The 20,930-nt window shown below is 39.8% G+C and overlaps 4 protein-coding genes across 4 annotated transcripts; 2 read left to right on the top strand and 2 right to left on the bottom strand.

The window, feature by feature from the left end:
- The first annotated feature begins 594 nt into the window (after positions 1-594).
- Positions 595-3,641, top strand: LOC137739553 (PHD finger protein ALFIN-LIKE 4-like). The gene is made up of 5 exons (XM_068479166.1): positions 595-1,116; positions 1,321-1,353; positions 2,206-2,434; positions 2,924-3,059; positions 3,221-3,641. The coding sequence occupies exons 1-5, from the start codon at positions 999-1,001 to the stop codon at positions 3,482-3,484; spliced, it is 780 nt and encodes a 259-aa protein (XP_068335267.1). The 5' UTR covers positions 595-998; the 3' UTR covers positions 3,485-3,641.
- Positions 3,642-5,212: 1,571 nt separating this feature from the next.
- LOC137743465 (ankyrin repeat-containing protein BDA1-like) lies at positions 5,213-13,040 on the top strand. Its single transcript, XM_068483363.1, has 4 exons — positions 5,213-5,408; positions 9,588-9,596; positions 10,699-11,095; positions 11,568-13,040. Exons 1-4 carry the CDS (start codon positions 5,245-5,247, stop codon positions 12,417-12,419), a joined length of 1,422 nt encoding a protein of 473 aa, XP_068339464.1. The 5' UTR covers positions 5,213-5,244; the 3' UTR covers positions 12,420-13,040.
- LOC137743454 (uncharacterized) lies at positions 8,697-10,481 on the bottom strand. The gene is made up of 2 exons (XM_068483351.1): positions 9,166-10,481; positions 8,697-8,797 (listed from the first exon to the last, which is right to left on the bottom strand). Exons 1-2 carry the CDS (start codon positions 10,289-10,291, stop codon positions 8,760-8,762), a joined length of 1,164 nt encoding a protein of 387 aa, XP_068339452.1. The 5' UTR covers positions 10,292-10,481; the 3' UTR covers positions 8,697-8,759.
- A 652-nt stretch (positions 13,041-13,692) lies between the features above and the next one.
- Positions 13,693-17,950, bottom strand: LOC137735936 (protein PLASTID MOVEMENT IMPAIRED 1-RELATED 1-like). The gene is made up of 3 exons (XM_068475291.1): positions 17,693-17,950; positions 15,278-17,518; positions 13,693-15,167 (listed from the first exon to the last, which is right to left on the bottom strand). Exons 2-3 carry the CDS (start codon positions 17,479-17,481, stop codon positions 14,012-14,014), a joined length of 3,360 nt encoding a protein of 1,119 aa, XP_068331392.1. The 5' UTR covers positions 17,482-17,518; positions 17,693-17,950; the 3' UTR covers positions 13,693-14,011.
- Positions 17,951-20,930: the final 2,980 nt, after the last annotated feature.

Below are 20,930 nucleotides of genomic sequence, written 5' to 3'. Positions count from 1 at the left end.
TGTTTAATTACCTTTTATTGATTTACTTCGAGTCTCAACCGAGCAACGCGATTGAGTTTTTTGTTTTTCCGGTTACAATGCGATTGAGATTATGTGAACCGTATGTTTGCCTCTCGGTAACGTGATCAACGAAGATTCTAAATAGGCTCATTGCCGGAAACTGGAATTTTCCCCTGTTGTTGCCGAGACAAATAAAGCAAAATGAATTTTAAACTCCGTGTTGATGAAATTTGGGGTCATCTTGTTATTAGCATTTCAAAAATCTCATTCTACATTCCTCACAAATGTGATTTTTGAAGTGTTAATAACAATTCTTTCTTTTTAGAAAACTTTAACGAAAAACTATATTTTTACATTAAAAAATCAATCATGGTACTATTTACTTTACTCTTTATTTTATTTTTATCGTTAAAACTCAAAGTTTTCAAACATTTTTTTTATTAATTTTCCTTTTTTTTTTTACTCCTCATCCTATGTCCTATGTTTGATTATTCCTTCCCAAATCGCTTGGTCTTAATATTTTGTAAAAGAACAAAAAAAAAACATAGAAAATTTATCCTGCACATGATCTCATTCTCTATTTAGTAGGGGTATATTTGTAAATTCAAAGCCCTGCTTCATGAACGCATTGAGTCTCAGTGCCAGCTGGCGGTCCCGGTGGTGCTCCTCCCCTTGTATCCACCGTGTACCCAAACATAGCTCTGGTTCAAGATCTTCCGGTCTGAATAACGACACGTGAGTAGCCCCTACGAGATCTTATCTAACTGCCCCACAGGTAAGCGCAGGGCCCACTAACCCGTCGTCCAATCACCCTCGCTGATCCGAAAACTCGGCTGGGAGGTTCGACTTGGGTTTTGGTGGGTCTTTCTGCTCGCGCCGTCGCTTCTCCACAAATAAAATGATTAAATAACCCGTCGTCCTTCCTTGCTGCTTTTTTTCTAAACTCAAGTTTGCTTTGAGGAGTGAGGGGGGAGTGAGAGAGAAGGGAGTGTACGGACATGGTGATGGAAGTAGTAGGAGGAGGAGAAACAGCAGCGTACAGCCCGCGCACTGTGGAGGAGGTTTTCACCGACTTCAAGGGCCGTCGTGCTGCCTTGATCAAAGCTCTCACCACTGGTCTCTCTCTCTCTTCTTTCTTAATTTACTTTTTATTTTTTATTTTATTTTATGTTAATATTTTTAACTTTTGTCAGTTAATATTTTGACGTTTTGGCGTTTAGTTAGGGCTCTGTTCTAATTTCCTCACATTCTAAATTCTAAATGTTTTCCTCATTTTTCTAACTTTATTTCTTCTTGAATTTATTTATTTACTTTGTGCAGATGTTGAGGATTTTTACCAGCAATGCGATCCTGGTGAGAGGGCTCTCTCTCTCTCTGTTTGTTGTTTTTTTTTTTTTTTTTTTTTTTTTTGGTTTTGTCAAATTTTTTGTTTAATTACTGTTTCCCTTTGTGTCCGTGGCCTTTCAATTTTATTAAATTTGTTCACTCTAAATTAATACTTTATAAAATTATTGCTTTCTAACTTTATTTTTCTAGTTTTAGAACTTGAACCTTTTATTTCTGGCCCTCCTTTTTGTTTTTGTTAGAACGATATATTTACACTAAAGAATGTGACAATAAATTGGTATCAAACTCCCGCTTAGGTTGCCCTGTTAGCTTTGTTCTCTTTACTCTTTGTTTCGTTCTTCGTCCATCATTTTTACATGATGCTTATGATTTGGTTGTGTTGAGATGAAAGTCATAGAATTTCTGTGGTTTCCTTATTTGAGTGAGAGTACTAATTTCGTAATCGCGTTTCAAAAACCTACCTTCTGGGGTCATTTAACTTGGATCTAGTTACACTTTGTTGCATTTGATTGGATCCTGCCTGTAGTGAAGATATAACTTCTAAAAAGAGCTTTCACTACATTTTTTTTCTGGGTTTAGCCATCGGAACTGGAAGATCGTCGTGGGGTTTGGATAATGTAGTTGAGATACTGTGTGATAATTTATCTCTAGTGAACAGGCTGATGAGGATTTTTCAATTATATGTTATATCAGTAACTTTTTGCTGAAGGACATTTTAGCATCTGTAAATTAAGATTATAATTCCTGTTGAATATTTCCGTTGGCAGTTGCTCTTATGCTTTCGCATTGCATTATTTCCTAATTTGGTGTTTCTATATTATGTTTAAGTAATTGGTAATTGACTCGTCAATGTTTCAGACAAGGAGAATCTTTGTTTGTATGGATTCCCGAATGAAGAATGGGAAGTTAATCTACCTGCTGACGAAGTTCCTCCAGAGCTCCCGGAACCTGCTTTGGGCATCAACTTTGCCAGAGATGGAATGCAAGAAAGAGACTGGTTGTCCCTGGTAGCTGTGCACAGTGATGCATGGTTGCTTTCAGTGGCCTTATACTTTGGTGCCAGATTCGGTTTTGACAAGACTGAAAGGTACGCAGATCTCCCTTCTTGAGTATGTGTGATGCTTTTATTTCTTTATGCATGAAAAATAAGGTTGTTTTGAAGTTGCTCTTGTTGTCGCTGATCTTTTGCCTATTGTTAGTGTTGTCAAATCTCAAGAAATAAAGTTGTTATAAGTTCTGAAGAGGGTTCAAATTCAGCATGTGGGATTTAGAACTCATAGAAATGGGGATTTAGAACTTCAATGAAATCGTAAAACAATAACTACGCACTAAATTGAATTTTGAATCAAGAATCGTATATATTTGCCTTTGTTGTACCTGTCATGCAGGGTAATATTAATGAACTTGCTGGTTGGGTATTATCTCAGTAGAAAATGCAAACAATACACAAATTGATTGTTGATGTGTACTAGGATGCCTAGAGATGGCGCGGATTCATTTTGAGGGTGGGGGTAGGATTTAACACCGATTTAGATTGTGCATAACCTAACTAGGTTCATTGCAAATTTTGGTGCAGGGAACGTCTCTTCAATATGATGAATGATCTGCCATCTATCTTCGAGGTTATGGCAGTCATCGCAAAGAGACAGTCAAAGGAGAAGTCATCAGTTTCAAATAATAGCATCCATAGTCCTAAGTCAAGCTCTAAAGGGGTAAAATGAATTTCTCTTGTATGTCTATTTAACCAACTAGAAACAAGATTTAATTAGTGATTACGTGTCTCTTGATCTCTCGCACTCTGTTTTGTAACGGGTTTATCTTACATTGGTTATTAATTACGTGTTTCTGCTGCCAATTCTCCATCTGAGGACAGAGAGGCTCTGAATCTGTCAAACATGCAAAAGTGATGCCAAAGAATGAGGACGAGGGCCTGGATGAGGAAGATGATGATGATGAGCACGGCAAGACTGTCTGTGGTGCATGCGGGGGGAGCTATGCTGCTGATGAATTTTGGATTTGCTGCGACATATGTGAGAAGTGGTTCCATGGAAAATGCGTGAAGATCACTCCTGCCAGAGCCGAGCACATCAAGCACTACAAGTGCCCGTCATGCAGCAACAAGAGAGTCCGGCCTTGAAATTACAAGATGGGGTTTGTCCGTCCGCCCCTCTTGTAATTAGGTCGTGTTGGATAGAGCTAAGCTAACTATTTAGTAAAGTTTACGGCGAATGAGCCATGGTGGCATAACCCTTCTACTTAGTACTTTGTTCTTCGGGACCTTGTTACTCGGATGATGATAAAGCGCAATGCTATGACTGTTTTATGCAGTTGTTCTTAGTGGTTAAGAACTTAAGAGGTTAAGATCTCGAACAATTCCTGAAAGTTTTAGGGTAAATTCTAGTGGAGTTCCGAGGTCTTGGATTTCAAGCGGGAAAGATTCTTCCAATCCTAGCTTAAGCTCAAGAAAAAATTAAACAAGCGAGAGTGATATTCAGTTCGACTCGGCTTGTTTATTGATATAGTTCTGAAAACATGTAATTATCTTTCCACAATTACCCTTAATAAATATAAGAACTAAAATAATAAACACGCATGTATTCTTTACGAAGAAGAAATTTCAGTAGCAAACCTCGTAATTTAGTATAAAGTATCCTATATTTTGTTTAAAAAACAAAACCAATAAGTTCTCCCTTTGCTTGTGAGCTGATCATGTTTTTTAATTTGTTGGTGAATTAGGGTTTAGGGTTTAGTTTCTCCTTACAATTCCGTTTGCAAGTGACTCCCATCTCAAAGCCTTCCGAAGGGCAATTTGAGCTGGAACGAAGTGCTTCCGATTACGATCGTCTTTTGTCTGAAAACATAGTACCTCAAGTACAGAGGAATTTTATTTCTTGGCCTTGTAACAGTTGCTTGCACTAGGGGCTTTAGATCATGAACTCGCCCATTTCACTACACTTGGTCTTCATACGTGAAAAAGGATCCTTGCCGGATCCTTCTCCTAGGAATTTGTGATCTTGACCGTTCATCGTATATCGTGCGATCAGAAATCATTTTAAAATTTAAAATTTAAAATTAAATATAAATAGTACCTAACGAAAACTGACCGCACGATGTACGATAAACGGTCACGATCACGATCACGGATCATTTTCCTTTATATGTAATGCTTCTCGTGCTCTTTTTAATTTCCATATTTTGATATTATCCAATTCATTCGATATGACGGTTAAAAATTGAAAGGAGTATACAGAAGGTAAAAATGAGTGAGTAAAAAGACGAATGACACAAATAACTAGCATTATCTCTTATAAATAACGTTTAACATCAACAATGTGTAGAAACGTAAAAAAGAATCAAACACAAATAGTTCTACTGACCAGTCTAATCTACCACTCACCATCATAGAATTAGTTTGAGTTGAATCATAGTATACAGAAATAAATGAATTCTTAATCAAATATTAATTGACCGTAAATTAAGGGCAAAAAAGCTTAAGTCTAAAGATAGACGAAAACAAGATGAGCTCACACAATAGAGGTCAAACACCAAAAATGGAAGCTTCCATTCCTAAAGGGTCCCAAATGCCCTCCGACTCCACCTGATAACGTTTGACCGAAGCAAGGCATCATCTCTCTCTTTAAGACACCAACCAAATTTCAAATTTAATCTGACCAATAAAAATAAACATTTCAACTTTTGATCTTTTGGTCAACTTCTGCAGGCAAAAAATATTATTTTTTGTTTCTGGGTTTTCATTTTTTTTAATTTATTCAGCAGTGGCTTTCATTCTACCACATCCATTGAGATCTGAATATATATTGTACGATTCCGTGGCTGCAAAAGTTTGAAGCTTGACAACTTTTCAGCTCACCCAGAAGAGAGAAACGAGCCGAGAAGATGGACAAGAAGCTTCTGGATGCAGCCATGGCGGGAGACACTGCGGCGCTTAAAGATCTGATCGCAGAAGACCCGCTTGTTCTCGACAGAGCTTTAGTCTCCTGCGTCTCCGAGACGCCGCTTCACGTAGCTTCAATGCTAGGTCACCTGGCTTTTGTTACCGAGTTACTGAAGATAAAAGTATATGTGTTTAGGGTTTAATCTGTTATATCATTCTTCTCTCTAGGAGGCATATATATAGTTATACATGAGGCCCTATAAATTAGGAAACAAGAATCCCAAATAGCCAAGGAATCAGTCAAGTAATCCTATTCTAATTACATTCCTAAATCATAAAGTTGACTCACGCCAACACTCCCCCTCAAGTTGGTGCGTAGATATCACCTAAGCCCAACTTGTCGAGTGAGTCTTGAAAAACCTTCACCGACACTGCATGAGTTAACACATCAGCTAACTGTTCTTCGGATTTCACATACGGAATGTCAATCAACTCAACCTCCAACTTCTCTTTGATGAAATGTCTATCCACCTCCACATGTTTTGTACGATCATGTTGGACTGGATTATTGGCTATCTCTCTCGCCGCTTGATTGTCACAATATAACAACATCGACTTCCGAGGCTTAAAACCTATTTCAGTGAGAAGAATCCGGATCCATAACAATTCACAAATCCCATGTGCCATACCTCGATATTCCGCCTCAGCTGAGGATCTGGCCACCACGTTTTGTTTCTTACTTCTCCAAGTTACAAGGTTTCCTGCTACAAATGTAAAGTAGCCAGATGTGGAGCGACGATCGGTAATGTTCCCAGCCCAATCAGCATCAGTATACCCTTTTATCTCCATATGTCCATGTTTCTTGAAAATTAATCCTTTCCCAGGTGCACCTTTCAGATAACTCAATATACGCATTACGGCTGCCATATGATCCTCACTAGGAGAGTGCATAAATTGACTTACAACACTAACTGCATATGCAATATCTGGCCTCGTAAGTGATAAGTAAATCAATCTTCCTACTAACCTCTGGTACCTCTCTTTGTTAGTCGGAATTTGATCTTGGTATATTGCCAGGTGATGATTCTGCACGATGGGAGTTTCTGCTGGTTTACATGCCAACATCCCAGTTTCAGAGAGAAGATCTAGTACATATTTGCGCTGACACAAGTAAATACCATCGCGAGAACGAGCAACTTCGATTCCGAGAAAGTATTTCAAGCCCCCTAGATCCTTCATTTCAAACTCCGAAGAAAGATAACTTTGCAGCCTCTTTATCTCTTCTGTATCATCGCCAGTGACTACCATATCATCCACATAGATTATCAACAAAGTGACTTTACCTCCCATACGTTTGATAAACAGTGTATGGTCTGCATTTCCTTGTTTGTAGCCATAACTCTTCATTACCTGGGTGAACCTCCCAAACCATGCTCTAGGTGATTGTTTGAGTCCATAAAGGGCCTTTCGAAGTTTGCATACCTTTCCACCTCCATTTGGTATTTCGTATCCAGGTGGAAAATCCATGTAAACTTCTTCTTCCAAATCTCCATGTAAGAAGGCATTTTTCACATCAAACTGTTTCAAGGGCCAATCAAAGTTAGCAGCTAAGGACAAAAGAACTCGAATAGTATTCATTTTTGCAACTGGAGCAAACGTTTCTTGATAATCAACTCCAAATGTCTGCGTGTACCCTTTAGCAACCAATCTTGCCTTGTATCTATCTATGGATCCATCTGCTTTGTGTTTTATGGTGAATACCCATTTACATCCCACCGGTCTCTTCCCATGTGGTAGTGGTACCACGTTCCATGTTCCATTTCTTTGTAAGGCCTCCATCTCAACCTCCATGGCTTCTATCCAACGAGGATCCTGCAGGGCTTCTTCCACTTTGGTTGGGATCTTGACTCCAGCCATTTGACTCACAAACGCTTGATACTTAGGTGATAAACGATGTGTTGACATATACTGTGCAATTGCATATCTCACTTTTCCATCCGGAGAGAATCTGTCAGGTGGTTTACCACGGTTTTGCCTAGGAGGTAAAACATACGAATTTTCAATAATACTTGAATTATTAGAACGTACCTCTTGGATATCCTCGGGGACATGAGCGTGTACCGGCAGAGGAGAATAAGGGTTATGGTTTGCTGGACCTGCTGCTGCTTCGGTGCCATCCATTTCCATTCTCGCTGACCCAAACAATTCAGGCCCATTTATAGGCCTAGTCAAAGACTCTCCTGTCGGTCCACTGCTGCATTCCGCAGCATGCTCCTCAAAAACAGCATGTGGGTCAGCACTTGGGCTGCCCAAAGACCCCACATCATGTTCCCCACATTCAATACACGGATCAGGACTTGGTTCGCTGTTAATGCATGGATCACTGCATGGATTAATGATTGGGCCGCTGCCTTGTGTACTAGCAGCAAGCTCATTATTTTCTTGGTTGTTTTCCACTCTCCCATTGGATAGCTCCAGTGGCATATCAAACCACCGATATTCGTCTGGTATACCAACCAACTCCCCCTGACGAGTAGGGTGGGTTTGTTGTGAAACAAAGAACATTTCAGTTTCAGAGAACGTAACATCCATGGTGACGTATAAACGCCTAGTAGAGGGATGATAACATCGGTATCCCTTTTGTTGGCTATTAAAGCCCAAAAACACACAACGAACCGCACAGGGGTCCAATTTACTCCGTTGGTTTTTTTGAAGATGCACATATGCCACACATCCAAAAATACGGGGTGACAACTGGAGAGAGGACGGAAGAGAGACATAATCTGTCAAGGTTGCCAAAGGGGTACGAAAATTATGAACCCGGGAAGGCATTCGGTTCAGGAGATACACAGAATAGGTGACAGCATCCGCCCAATATGTGTTAGGTACATGTGCTCCAATAAGAAGTGCTCGAGTAGTTTCCAAGATATGCCTGTTCTTACGCTCCGCCACACCGTTTTGTTGTGGAGTTTGGGGACAAGTGGTTTCATGAACAATGCCGTGCTCCGTGAAAAACTGAGAGAGTTCTGAATTAAGATATTCTCCACCATTATCTGACCTGAGGACTTTAATAGGAAGGGAGAATTGATTCCCAATCATGCGGTAAAATTGTTGGAAGATTGGACCAACATCACTTTTCTGTTTCATTGTATACAGCCACGTCATTCGAGTGCAATCATCCACAAAGATAACAAACCACCGAAGACCATGTTGTGTAACTATTGGTGAAGGACCCCATACATCAGAGTGAACTAACTCAAAAAGCACTGATCTTTTATTGAAACTCAAATGGTATGAAGTACGATGACTTTTTGCAAGAATGCAATCATTACAGCGAAAATCAGACTCTGAAATGCCACTAAACAACGACGGAAGTAATTTTTTCAAATAACCAAAAGATGCATGTCCTAGTCGACGATGCCATAACCAAATTGTCTTGGTCTTATTATTGTAACTGCTACGCACTTGATTGACTCGGCCTGGTGCCACATCCTCCACATAATATAACCCTCTCCTCTTAGTACCACGCCCAATGATCGCCCTTGTCTGGATATCCTGAAGTAGGCAAAAAGTAGGAAACATTAGTACTACACAATCCAACTGTTCCGTAACCTGACCAACAGAGAGTAAATTATTTGATAATGACGGAACAAGCAGTGTATTGTGCAAGGATAAAGATGGAGTAAGATTTATTAAACCAGCTCCTGTAACGGGAGCAACTTCGCCATTTGCCGTGATAACGTTTTCCTTTGGTGGGGAAGTCATGTGGTGAAATAATGATTTGTCGTATGTCATGTGATCAGTAGCCCCGGAGTCTATTATCCAGCCGGAATCTCGTTTAATGGATGCTAAGAGTGCAGTACTCATGTTACCTGTATCCTCATTTGATATTTGCTTAGTCAACGAGAGCATCTGGTCAGTACCTTCTTCTGCCGTGGGTTGCAATTTTCCTCCCAGGTTGTGGCCTATTTGTTTCTCCAAGCCGTGGGCTGATGTGTGGGGCCTAGGCTCAGAACACTTTGTTGCCATAGCAACTTGCCCAATGTTGCAATTGGATCCAATTCGGCCTGCTGTTATAGCAGCTCCTCCATCTCCAGACTCGGCCAGTTTGGCCTGGCCTGTGCGCTTCCCTTTGGTTTTCAACTGTTTTTTCAATTCCCAGTACCACTCTGGATACCCATGTAATTCAAAACATGTTTCTTCAGTGTGCCGTTTTCCATTGCAGTGATTGCAACGAAGTCTATCCTTGTCGATGTCTTCTTGGGTACGATTCGGACGTGGTGTTCCCGTGAATGGTGGACGCATGGACGATGATGGGGACTTGGTGACCATTGCCATAGAGGAGCTTGTTGTCGTGGCTTTTGTCCCAAGCATAGTTGTCTTTCTTTGCGCTTCACGTCGAACCAAACTGAAGCACTCTTCAATCCCAGGAATGGGTTTCATTCTTAGGATTTCACTCCGGACTTGATCAAAGTCATTGTCTAAGCCTGCAAGAAAATCATACACCCTATCTTTTGATAGCTCTTCCTTACGGGTTCGAAGATCGACTGCGCAAACCATCTTGATAGGACGTCTTTTATCAAGATCTTGCCATACTCCCTTCAGTTCTGTGAAGTATAAATTTACAGGACGACCATCCTGTTTAGTCCGTGTAGCCTTACATCTCAGTTCATAATACTGAGACTCATCGGATCCGTCGTAAAACATCTGGGTTGCACTCTCCCAGATATCTTTGGCTGTCGGAAGATCAATGAAGAGACTCAACAGGTGTGGTTCCATGGTTTTTAACAGCCACCCTCGCACGATCGCATCTTCGGTGACCCACTTTGTGTAGCCCGGAGAGTCTTCTTCCATAACTGGAATTTTCCCAGTCAAATATCCATGCTTGCCGAGGCCTGCAGCATGGACTTCCATCATCTTTGACCAAACTTTAAAGTTTGTATCATTCAATCGAATTCCAAACGGTACGCCGCTGATGTTGGTGGACTCCATCGAACTGGACATGGGTTGGACGGTAACCAACTCTCCAAACTTTCTATCTTCTGCCATCGCACCAGGTTAGTTGTGATTTGGCAAGATCAAATTTTGATGTAGCTTTGATGATTACAAAGCCACAAGGGTTTTGTTTGGTTTCTGGGTTCAAATTCTAAGAACACCAGGATTTGTTTTTTTTCTTTTTTCTTATGCAATCTTTGCAGAATGCACGACTTTGGGTTTGACTTGTTTTAGGGTTTGGGAAGAGACAGGCCGAAACCTGCTCTGATGCCAAGATAAAAGTATATGTGTTTAGGGTTTAATCTGTTATATCATTCTTCTCTCTAGGAGGCATATATATAGTTATACATGAGGCCCTATAAATTAGGAAACAAGAATCCCAAATAGCCAAGGAATCAGTCAAGTAATCCTATTCTAATTACATTCCTAAATCATAAAGTTGACTCACGCCAACAACTGAGCCGCAACCCCGAGCTGGCCTCCGAGCTGGACTCGCATGGGTCAACGCCTCTCCACGTGGCGGCGGCGAAGGGGCACGCAGAGATTGTGAAAGAGCTGGTTCTGGCGGATCCGGGGGCGTGTGCGGTGAGGAACGGAGACGGGAGGGCGGCGCTCCACGTAGCGGCCGCCAAGGGGCGGGTTAAAGTAGTGAGAGAGTTGGTCCGAGTTGGGAGTGAGTCGACTCGGGCGTTGACGGACCGAGGCGAGACGGCGCTGCACCTGTGCGTCGGGTGTAACCGGTTGGAGGGGTTGAAGGTTTTGGTCGAGGCAGCTGGGAGTGATGATGATTTTGTGAATTGGAAGGATTGCGACGGTAACACTGTTTTGCATATTGCCGTGGCCAAGAAGCAAACCGAGGTACGCAATTTGAATCGTATTAACTTACTAACTGATTAACGCTTGAGCGCCACTGATATTAGCTAATGATAGCTAGCTCAATGGTTATGGATTAGGGGGCAAAAGAAGATACTTTAAGCCTCATTTGATGTCTGGATTGGATAATTCACTAGGATTAATGTATGTTTAATGCAAGAAATGGAAGTCGAATTCGAAATCTTGTCCGAACTGAAGGTAGAACATGGATTAGTCATGACGGAAACTTATCCATTCCAATCATACCAAGGCGGAAGGCGTTTCAGTTTTCAACTAGAACTCGTATCGGAAACATTAATATGTAGCATTTAGAAACTACTGATACTAATAAAGTTTAGAAATTGGCTTATTATAAATGGATTTATATCTTTTCCTACTGATGAGCTTCTCTTAAAAGGGACTGAATTCGTGTGTTAGTTGCATTTTCTTTACAAAAGGGTGTTTTGAATTTGTGCAGATTACCAAATTCTTGCTGTCTAAAACCGGAGTGAATGTGAACGCGTTGAATGCAAACAGCGCTACCGCCTTAGACATTCTGATGCAGAGTCCTAGAGATTTGAGGGATATGGAGATTGAGGATTGTCTTCGAGGTGCTGGGGCTCAGAGTGCAAAGGATGTGTGTAACATTGCGCACGACTGGGTTCGTGCTCCAACTAAGGAACGTCAGATATCAAGACATCGAGGCTCAGCACTGTCCTCGAGAGTGAGTGTTTCTATGAAACCGGCTGGGAACAAGAAGCCTACTGATTGGCTTGGTAGGAAGAGAAGTTCATTGATGGTGGTGGCATCTCTCCTTGCAACTGTTGCCTTCCAAGCTGCAATAACCCCGCCAGGAGGTTTTTGGCAGGATGACCTGCAAGTCGATGAAAATGGCAACCCTGTGGCGAATCCTCACACCGTAGGAACATCTGTCATGGCAACTAAGCAGGGAAAAGAGTATGGTCTATTCATGATTTTTAACACAATCTCATTCCTCACATCCCTAAGCATAATTCTTCTGCTTGTTAGCGGGCTACCTATCAAACGGAGGAGATGGATGTGGATACAAATGGTCATAATGTGGGTTGCTGTCACAACACTAGTAATAACTTATTTCATCACTCTCCGTCATATGTCACCTAATGACGTACATGTGCAAATCCTGTTACGTAAGGTAACCGAGATATCAGTTTTGACATGGTTGACTTTAATGGTGGTTGTTTTCTTTGGCAATGTTATTCGTATGAATCTATGGATTCTCAGAAAGTATGGTTATATTAAGCCAAAAGAGGTAGACGATGAACTTGAAGAGGTGAGAACTGAGGATTAAGTGAATGACTCTCACTTTTCTACGGCTTTGCAACTCGTCATTGCAGTATTGCAGATGCATTTGACACTAAATTCATTAATCCGGGCGTGGTATCTGGTTCTGATATGGGGTGCCAAACTAGTATCCGAGAAAGTTTTGGTCCGGAGCTTTATGGAACATATGATCGGATGCGTGAAGGTCTGTTTTCTAGCAGCAAATTTGGATGAAGATACTGTAATTGTAGCCTTTCTTATCTAATGATTTGGGTTGGAACTTGGAAGTGGTAAACTCTCCGGTCTTGTACATCTATTCCTCTGTTAATAAAAGTACATTGTATGCTGCCTTTCAAATTGTGCAGGTCACGAATCGAATCCTCGTGGCTCGGAGATGGTATGCTGTTCTGTGTTTTGTGTTCTGTCTTCTGTCCTTGTAAATTTTTTAAAAGTATATATCCTTTGGAGATGTAGGGTTTTGGCTATCTTATGTTTGGTTGATAAGGAGTTCTTGAGCTTTGATTTGAATGTGATTTGTCTGATTCCTGATTTTTGTATTTTTACGAACGATTATTGTTTGTTAAAAGAAATCAAGGAAATGACAGTGATGATTGTGATTTAGGGCACTTCTCATAAATGTACAGTACTCTTTTAATTCTGGTTCAGTCGATTTAAGTTAGTCGACCCAATGTGAGAGTTGCTTTAGTCAAATGGTTATACCAAAGTTCATCTCTTGAAATGTATGGATTTAAAACACTTATGTTTGTACGAATGTATTATGATTATGTTGTCCTTCAGATGAGAGATTCTTTCATGAAAACCTAAATTTAGCGTCACCGTCCACCAAATACTTGATACGGAATTAAAAAATGCAACTATTGCCACGTGATAAATTGGTGAAATGTGAAAATCTGTGTGTGTATAGCTGACCTGGGACATGGTCAACAACACCAAATAATCGTGTCTAGCCACCTCCTTGCTGTGTCATTTAAGAACATATGCCTAAACACATGTTGCACTGTCGGGAAGTATTTCCTCCTTGGCTAAACACCGGTCCCGGCAATTTATCAGATTCTCACTTTTCGTCCATCAATTTATTCCCGTTGTTGCATTTCGTCTTTGTAGTTTTATTGAAATAAACTTAAGTTCGAGGAAAATTTTGCAAACTACATAGGCCAAATTCGATGCTATTGAACATTCATGGACGAAGGTGTATGGACTAAAAACTTGTTTTAGCCTTTGCTTCACTGGGTCTCGAAACTTTGCACTCAAGTTCGAATAATACTCGTCGTAAATCACGGTGATAAAAACTTATATTCATTTCCCTCAGATGGGCATACATTACAATGCTTGCAAGCGTATACTTACATAACATGGATTTACAACGGAGAGACGATGATACACCACCACCATTTCCCTTTCATCTCATCTTGCCTATCAGTCAACTATGTTCATGTGACAACAAGAAAGAACCTCACAAGCATGGCCATCAAACTTCCCGGGGGGAATGCCCTGTTTATATTGATTCGTTCACAACCCGCCTGCATAATGACAAGAACAAAAGCACTACCCAATTGGAAATTCGAAATTCACCTTGACATTCACCATCCAGGCATCCACTCAGCTTAATCTGAGAGTCTCATTCGGAAATATAACGTTTGGGTTCCTTATATGTGGATTTAGAGCCGCCAATTCCTTCCATTTTTCTCCAGTGCCATGAACGCGTGCTGAGATGCTCCACAAGGTATCACCAGGCTGCACCTTTGTCGTTGCTGGACCAGAAGATTTTGGAGCAGCTTTTGACTTCATAAATGGATGCTTATTGCTTTTCCCCATTCCATTAGCAAGCAACCAGCGGGAACCGGACTGCTTCTGGTTTGCAGTACCCCATGGCTTCTTTTTATCTGGCTCGGTTTTCAGACCTGCAACATGGACTTCCGTGATTCTAAACTGAGCAATAGCTTCCACTTCGGCCAATTTCTCATCTTTCATCTCCTCCTTTATTTCTTCTTTTCCCACTGACTCAGACTCTTCATTCTCTTGATTATTCTTCCTCAGTTCTGAAACCGAGATGTATATTCTTGGCTTCGGTGGGAGAAACACTCTTTCCACTTGAATAAGAGAAAGCATTGGTGCCCCAACAGGTTCATAGTTTCGTAGTGGATCACGAAGTTGCACCATCAGTGCTACTGTGAAATTGTTCCCCAATAGGCCACACTTTCTAGCTCCTTTGCCACGCCTTCTCTCTCCCTTTGACCCTCCACGAATCATGTCCAAAGAGTTTGCATGATGGGCTGCAAGGATTTGAGAAGTCCGTTCGCTAATATGATCACCATCATCAATTTCACCGGAATCAAGTTTCAACCATTCGTCAAGAGTTAATGAGAGGCCCATTAATCCATCAACATCATTGCCAGTGTCTTTTATGTCTAACAACTGCATCCCAGCAGCTCCTTCCAAACCAAGGGATTCACCAACATTGACACCCTTGCCCTGGAGAGCTGAGATTTCCGCAACAGACTCTGCGCTGATGTTTGAAGGTGCATCTGCATCGGACATCCCAGCTTGTATCCTCAACCCCTCAATTGAGAGTGCTTCAATTTTATCCATGGCTAAAGGAGCAAGGTCTTCTAAAGAGACATACTCTAAGCCCATCTCATTGCCTGCTGCGCTCGAACTTAACTTATTAGACTTAGGCCCAGATGAAATTCCTTTAGCTCTTGTTAGCCCATCGGATGTATGCTGTCCAACTGATTCATGCTGCACCACGAATTCCCTGCAACAATAACGACATGCAATAAAGTTAACAACACTCACCATTCACCAAAGATGAGGAAGTATTGGACTTCAAACTAAAAATCCAGTGTACAAACAAGACGCAAAAACCTCTGGGGTCCTTCCAAAGTAGGTGCAGCTTCCCATGCTACTTGCTCCATTGTCTTTCCAGTGATATCTTCCAAGGGCATTAACTTATTTGCTTGCATAGAAAGCTTTTCAATTCCTACTGATGCCAAATGCTGCAATATCTCCATTACCCCAGAACCCATTTCTGCCGGTACAACAACTGGACTAGAAACCTGCATGATCAAGCTCCCGCCACTTTTGGCCTCGTTGAAAAGTGAGGGATTCATGGACCGCACAAACCCTCCATTCTTTGTCTGAAGAAAAGGACCTAACCCATCTCCAAGAGGAGGCAATTCAAAAGGTTCTTCAGCAGGCAAATCCATTGAACTTCCAAAACTAGCACAACTTTTTGGTGGAGAATGTTGAAAGGCCATCTCATTTAAGCCCCACTCTCGCATTAATGCTTCTGTCTCCAAGTCCTCCAACATTTTGGCCTTTGCTTTACTTTTTACTGCCTGAGCTGCTATCTGATGCTCTTCCTCTGCAGCTTGAATCACAGACGAGAAATCAAAACTATCAGATAAATTCTCCCAACCAGACTCAGTTGAAGGCGTGTAGCCATAGTCTGTTTGGTCACTGATGCCTGCATCAAAATCAAACAAAGAACAACCTCCAGCAAGGGCTTCCTTCTCAAATTGTCTTAGCAGACGCTCTCTTGGAGACTCGGGATCACTCTCAGAACTCAAGGAAAATGAACTATGCTCTATCCCTAGCATGCTCAAGAACTCATTAGCAACAGATTCTGTAACATCATCCAAGCTATGGGACCTCCCCATCATATTTTTTTTCGAGTCTAATTTCCCTTCCACATAACATCTTTGGTCTTCAGGAGAAGATTCTAGTGCTGCTCTCTCCATATCGGATACAACACCTAAAGCAGACTCTAGCTCTTTCATGAGTGATTCTTTGGTGCATAAGGCATCTCTGTTGGAAGTGGACTCACTTACCACAAGGTCATTGGTACGACCCTTTTCCTCGGCCTGGGATTCAAGCTCAGCTTCAGCTTCAACTGCTACCTGTACACCAGCGGTGATTTCAGAAAAATGGCTTTCTGCAGGAGAAGCATCAGCAGCCTGTGTAACAACTTCTGATTCCGCCAGTTCCTTTGATGGTAATTCTATGCCCTGTTCAACTGTGGAAAATTCCTTGTCTTCACATTCATTTTCTACTTCTTTACCAGAATCAGGTGATGGGAAAGAACTCGTTTTTATGGGATCAAGATGCTTGTCAACTGGAGTATCTGACTTCTCTTCTTCATCAAATTTCTGATAAAGTGTGTTTACCGAACTAGAAAGTTCCGACCTTGATACTGGCAAAACCTCATGAAGATCTTTTATGCCCTCCACGGATTGAGACGAGGCCTGTGACTGCTGATTAGGAAGAGTTTCAGCACGCCTTATACTTGAGTTATTGTGTCTTGAAGTCAATGCTTCAGAAACATTCTGGCTATTTCCTGTCGCACTGGGATTATCTTCAAGAACTGTATACCCAAAACTAACATTCAATGAACCACCTTTAGCCTTTCCTGATAATTTGAAACTCGTCGTCCAGTTCCCTGAGCTTTTCTCCTCCTCTAACTCCTCCAATGTCAGGGGAAGCAGCCTCGTGAGGTCAATCCTATGCTTCCCCAAATCTAGTTCTGGTGCACCAAACACAGAAGCATATAGCAAAAAATGCTTCGCCTCATACTTTGCCGAATGGTGGGGCCCACTCCTACTACCATATACTGAGCATGTGTGAGTCAACTTCTCTTCAAATTTTGCCGTTCCTTGAACAATCTTTGCCGGATGAGTAACGAAAATACCATCCCGCCTCTTCCAATGTACACATAGACTAATCTCATTCAAAGTGGAGGGCAACCCTTCAATGGAATGGACTTGAAGAGAAAAGCAGCAGTTAAACCTACGGTTTCGGATATGGGTAATCGCCTTCAAGGGCTTCCAATTCCAAAAGGACCTCTTCTCTTTGTTTAACAAGTTTTCACCACCAGACTTATTTTTCGATTTCGGGTCAGGTAAACGGTTCCTCCCTAGAGACATTGACGGGTTACTCCCTGCCGGAAGTGAACTCTTAGAGGGCTTTTTGTCTGCATAGAGGGCTTTGCTTATACCCTCAATCTCATTCAACAACTTCCGATTACCGGAATCTCCGCCCCTCTTCTTCCCACCTTCCCAATTTGACAACATCGTTTACTTTTTTACACGCAAATTTCCAAATTCAAAACTGAAACACAAAAAACAATCAAAATTAAGCAAAACCCAATTCTGAAAATTCACCTAAAGGAGCAAATTTTGAGAATTCAAATTAATTGGGGAATCCTAATTTCTCACAGAAATTGCGAATAATTGAAAATAGAATTGGAATTTAGAAATTAATGAAGAGTGAAAATTTAATTACCGAATTGAGCTAGAAGCTTGCTGGTGAATCGAGAACCAACCAAAACCCTTAATTGCACGATTCAAGTCGCAGCTTGAAATTCCGAGCTGGAATTTTGGGGAAAAGTGTTGAAGATTTTGAATATAAAGATGAGGAAGGAACGAAATCCCAAATCCAAAAGAAAGAGAGAGTTTCAGAGGTTTCTGAGCAGCGTTTCTGTCGCCCAAACTCTCTCTGTCAGTCTCTCTCCCTCTCTCTTTCTCTCTCTGTTTGAATTGCTGCTGCCTCTTTCAAACGAAAAAGAAAACAAAAAAAAACAAAACCAAAAAAGAGTATGTAGTTTAGAAGAGACCCCGGAATTTTACTGTATTTAATTACATACCCTATAGTTTCTGTATCCTTTTACTCTAGTCCTTCTTTCTTTTGTTTATTTTCCTTGTGGTTCATTTTGGTATATGATTGTAAATTAGCTTGTAAAGACCAATTTAAGATTTGGGGGTCGAATATATGACATTTTTATTCACAAGAAACGGGTATAGGAATTATTTCGATTATTGATTTAACTTTGTTTCTTAAAACACTTGAATTTGAATTATTCCAATCCATAATATCTTTGTATTTATTAACATAAATGGAATTTTAAAAATTTGGGTTTCACATCAAGATTCGTAATCCAATACTAAAATAAATAGGGAATCAGATCAACGAAAGGCTCATTCCGAATAAGTAAACAACGAACAATCATTAGAAAGTCGCACGTACATTTTCTCCTTCAAGTTCTGATTTATTTTGTCTCTTGATTTTTTATTAGTCCAATTCATTTTAAAAGTAAAAGATAAGCATGTGCATGCATAAAGGAGAAAAGATTATAAAAGGTTAATAAAAGGTTATGAAATGTTCCTCCTTGTAGTTGTGGGGGTCCTATTTTTAGTTAATTTTGATTTAACTTTGCCAAACTACCTAATAAAAGTTTTTGTGGGCACCAACGTAATTAGCCCAAAATAAATATTTTGCCTTCAATGAGACAAAAGGGTTGCATGAAGATGAAGGGGAAACCAGGATTTAGGTGTCACGTTTGGTTTTCTGAAACATTTTTTGTTTTTTAAATTAATATATACTTTGCTTCCAGAACCACTCACATGGTTTTGGCAAACAACTCCTTTTTGGTAAATGGAATGAGAATTTGAATTATTCTGATATTTAATTTTCCCGTTTTTACTAATATGTAAAATTTGAAATTATTTTGATTTATAATTTTGTTTGTTTGGTTAAAAATATATAACTGTTGTACTGCACAATTTATAATGGAATGTTTGAAATGTCAGAAATTCAATTGATTCGGAAAAAAGTAGCATCTACTTTCATTCTCTCTCTGCTCTTTAACTTTCCCATTTAGGATTGGAATTTGAACCATCCAAAACCATTCATTGTGCATCGTACTGTCAAAAATTATTTGACTTTTTTATTTAAAATTAAACACAAATAATATCTGACGAAAACTAATCGCACGATATACGATAAACGGCTAAGATGCGAGGATCCCTAGAATCTCACAAAGTGAATCCGAAGAAGATTCTCTTCCGTTAGGACTTTCATCATTTCAAGTAAACACGTCTTAAGTTACATAAAAGTGGGGCAGAATCCCATGTTTTTTAAATATTTCTATTAATTTATCATTGTTTGTGGTAAACAAATATTTATAGTCTTTGCATCAAAATAAGTATTATATATTTATAGTTTTGTTTACCAAAACAAAATTACTTTTATTCTTAATATATTACTAGCATATGCCCCATTTTGTGTGTGAAACTATTTTTATTTTTGTTTTTAAAATAAGAATGAGAGAGGCGAGAAAAAGAGGCACGTGTAATTGGAGAGAGAAGTTTTTTTTTTTTTTTTTTTTTTTTTTAGGGAAATTAGAGGATGCTAAGATCACTACAATAAAATTTTGTTTGTGTGATTTAACTTTACTACCAACGATTTTATTTTGTGGTAGAAGATTAAATTATCTTTTCACTCTCTTTTAATTAACAAAAAAAATGACATTAATATGTAGTTTAAATTATAATTCTCTTTTATCTCCAATCAAATTCAAAGAGGGAGCGTAGAAGCAACAACTGACATCCACATTTTATTGTTGTTGATGATAATACTTTCTCCTCAAGGGTGGTGGAATGTTATTTTATTTTTGGCCAAAATTTTTTTGTAGTCTTTGTGGTGACATACCACTTTCAATGTCACCCTTGTGATGAAAAACTTGTTAATTAAACTCCCGTGGTGAGCCTTGTTTGCAATTAAGGTCCAAATCCAAACTTATGTTAGTCTTTCGTTAAATAAACTCATGTGACTATCACATGGATCGGTCAAATACGTCATTTCAATCCAAATTACATCCTATTCCATGGACATCTAGTATGACTTAGGTATACGCTTGTTCTTTCTTGGTGAGTTATGACATATACTTGTTCTTCTTGTGAGTTAAAAAGTTGGCATCTGATTCCAGTGCACAAAGCAAATTGAAACAAGGGAAAATGAGAGATAATTTACAAGAATAACTTAAAGAATTAAAGACAACGGGTGAACGACATTGCAGTTTATGGATTCAGACGAGTGAAAGGCATTGCAGAATTAAAGAATTGAAGACAATGGGTGAAAGGCAGTGCAGAAATTTCAATTTTCAGGTCTGCCCTTTGCATATGAACTTCAAGAGCGTAAGAAACTTAAATAATTAAAATTCAAAGAAGATTAAGAAAAAAAAATTGAAAGGTTGTGTGCTGGCCAACTACTACGTGCAACAAACCACACTACCAATTAAAGACAAAATTGAAAGGCATATATGCATTCAGACGGGTACAAATTGATACAAGAATGAAAATCCAACTAAGACTAAGACTCTAACTCATGATCAAAGACGTGTTGGCATTGGAAAAAAAACAATGGTTTATTAGAAGTATTATGATTTCCAAACGAAATTAAATCATACCTAAGAAATTATACGCAGCTTCACTTTCACCTCTTCTCCTAGCCATTGACGTGGTTTTACAGGTTTTTAGTTTCACCATTTACATTCAAGCTTTTTTCTATGCAATCTAATTTCCGTTAAACCTTAACTCATACTAGATGTCCATGGAATAGAATATAATTTGAATTGAAATGACGAATTTGACCCTCCATGTGATAGTCATGTGAGTTTATTTAATGGAAGACTAACGAAAGTTTGAATTTGTACCTCAATTGCTAATAAGTCTTTTCACCACAA

Source organism: Pyrus communis, chromosome 1 (assembly GCF_963583255.1).
Source record: "Pyrus communis chromosome 1, drPyrComm1.1, whole genome shotgun sequence".
Classification (NCBI taxonomy): domain Eukaryota; kingdom Viridiplantae; phylum Streptophyta; class Magnoliopsida; order Rosales; family Rosaceae; genus Pyrus; species Pyrus communis.
The sequence above is the reverse complement of the archived record's forward strand: the minus strand, read 5'-3'. Positions and strand labels throughout refer to the sequence as shown.

Excerpts from the sequence above, each read along its gene's own strand:
- LOC137739553 (XM_068479166.1), top strand. The coding sequence starts at position 999 with ATGGTGATGGAAGTAGTAGGAGGAGGAGAAACAGCAGCGTACAGCCCG. Across the intron at positions 1,117-1,320 it reads GATCAAAGCTCTCACCACTG|ATGTTGAGGATTTTTACCAG; the intron begins GTCTCTCTCTCT and ends TACTTTGTGCAG. Across the intron at positions 1,354-2,205 it reads TTACCAGCAATGCGATCCTG|ACAAGGAGAATCTTTGTTTG; the intron begins GTGAGAGGGCTC and ends TCAATGTTTCAG.
- LOC137743465 (XM_068483363.1), top strand. The coding sequence starts at position 5,245 with ATGGACAAGAAGCTTCTGGATGCAGCCATGGCGGGAGACACTGCGGCG. Across the intron at positions 11,096-11,567 it reads TGGCCAAGAAGCAAACCGAG|ATTACCAAATTCTTGCTGTC; the intron begins GTACGCAATTTG and ends GAATTTGTGCAG.
- LOC137743454 (XM_068483351.1), bottom strand. The coding sequence starts at position 10,291 with ATGGCAGAAGATAGAAAGTTTGGAGAGTTGGTTACCGTCCAACCCATG. Across the intron at positions 8,798-9,165 it reads GCAACCCACGGCAGAAGAAG|GATATCCAGACAAGGGCGAT; the intron begins GTACTGACCAGA and ends TGCCTACTTCAG.
- LOC137735936 (XM_068475291.1), bottom strand. The coding sequence starts at position 17,481 with ATGTTGTCAAATTGGGAAGGTGGGAAGAAGAGGGGCGGAGATTCCGGT. Across the intron at positions 15,168-15,277 it reads ACTTTGGAAGGACCCCAGAG|GGAATTCGTGGTGCAGCATG; the intron begins GTTTTTGCGTCT and ends TTATTGTTGCAG.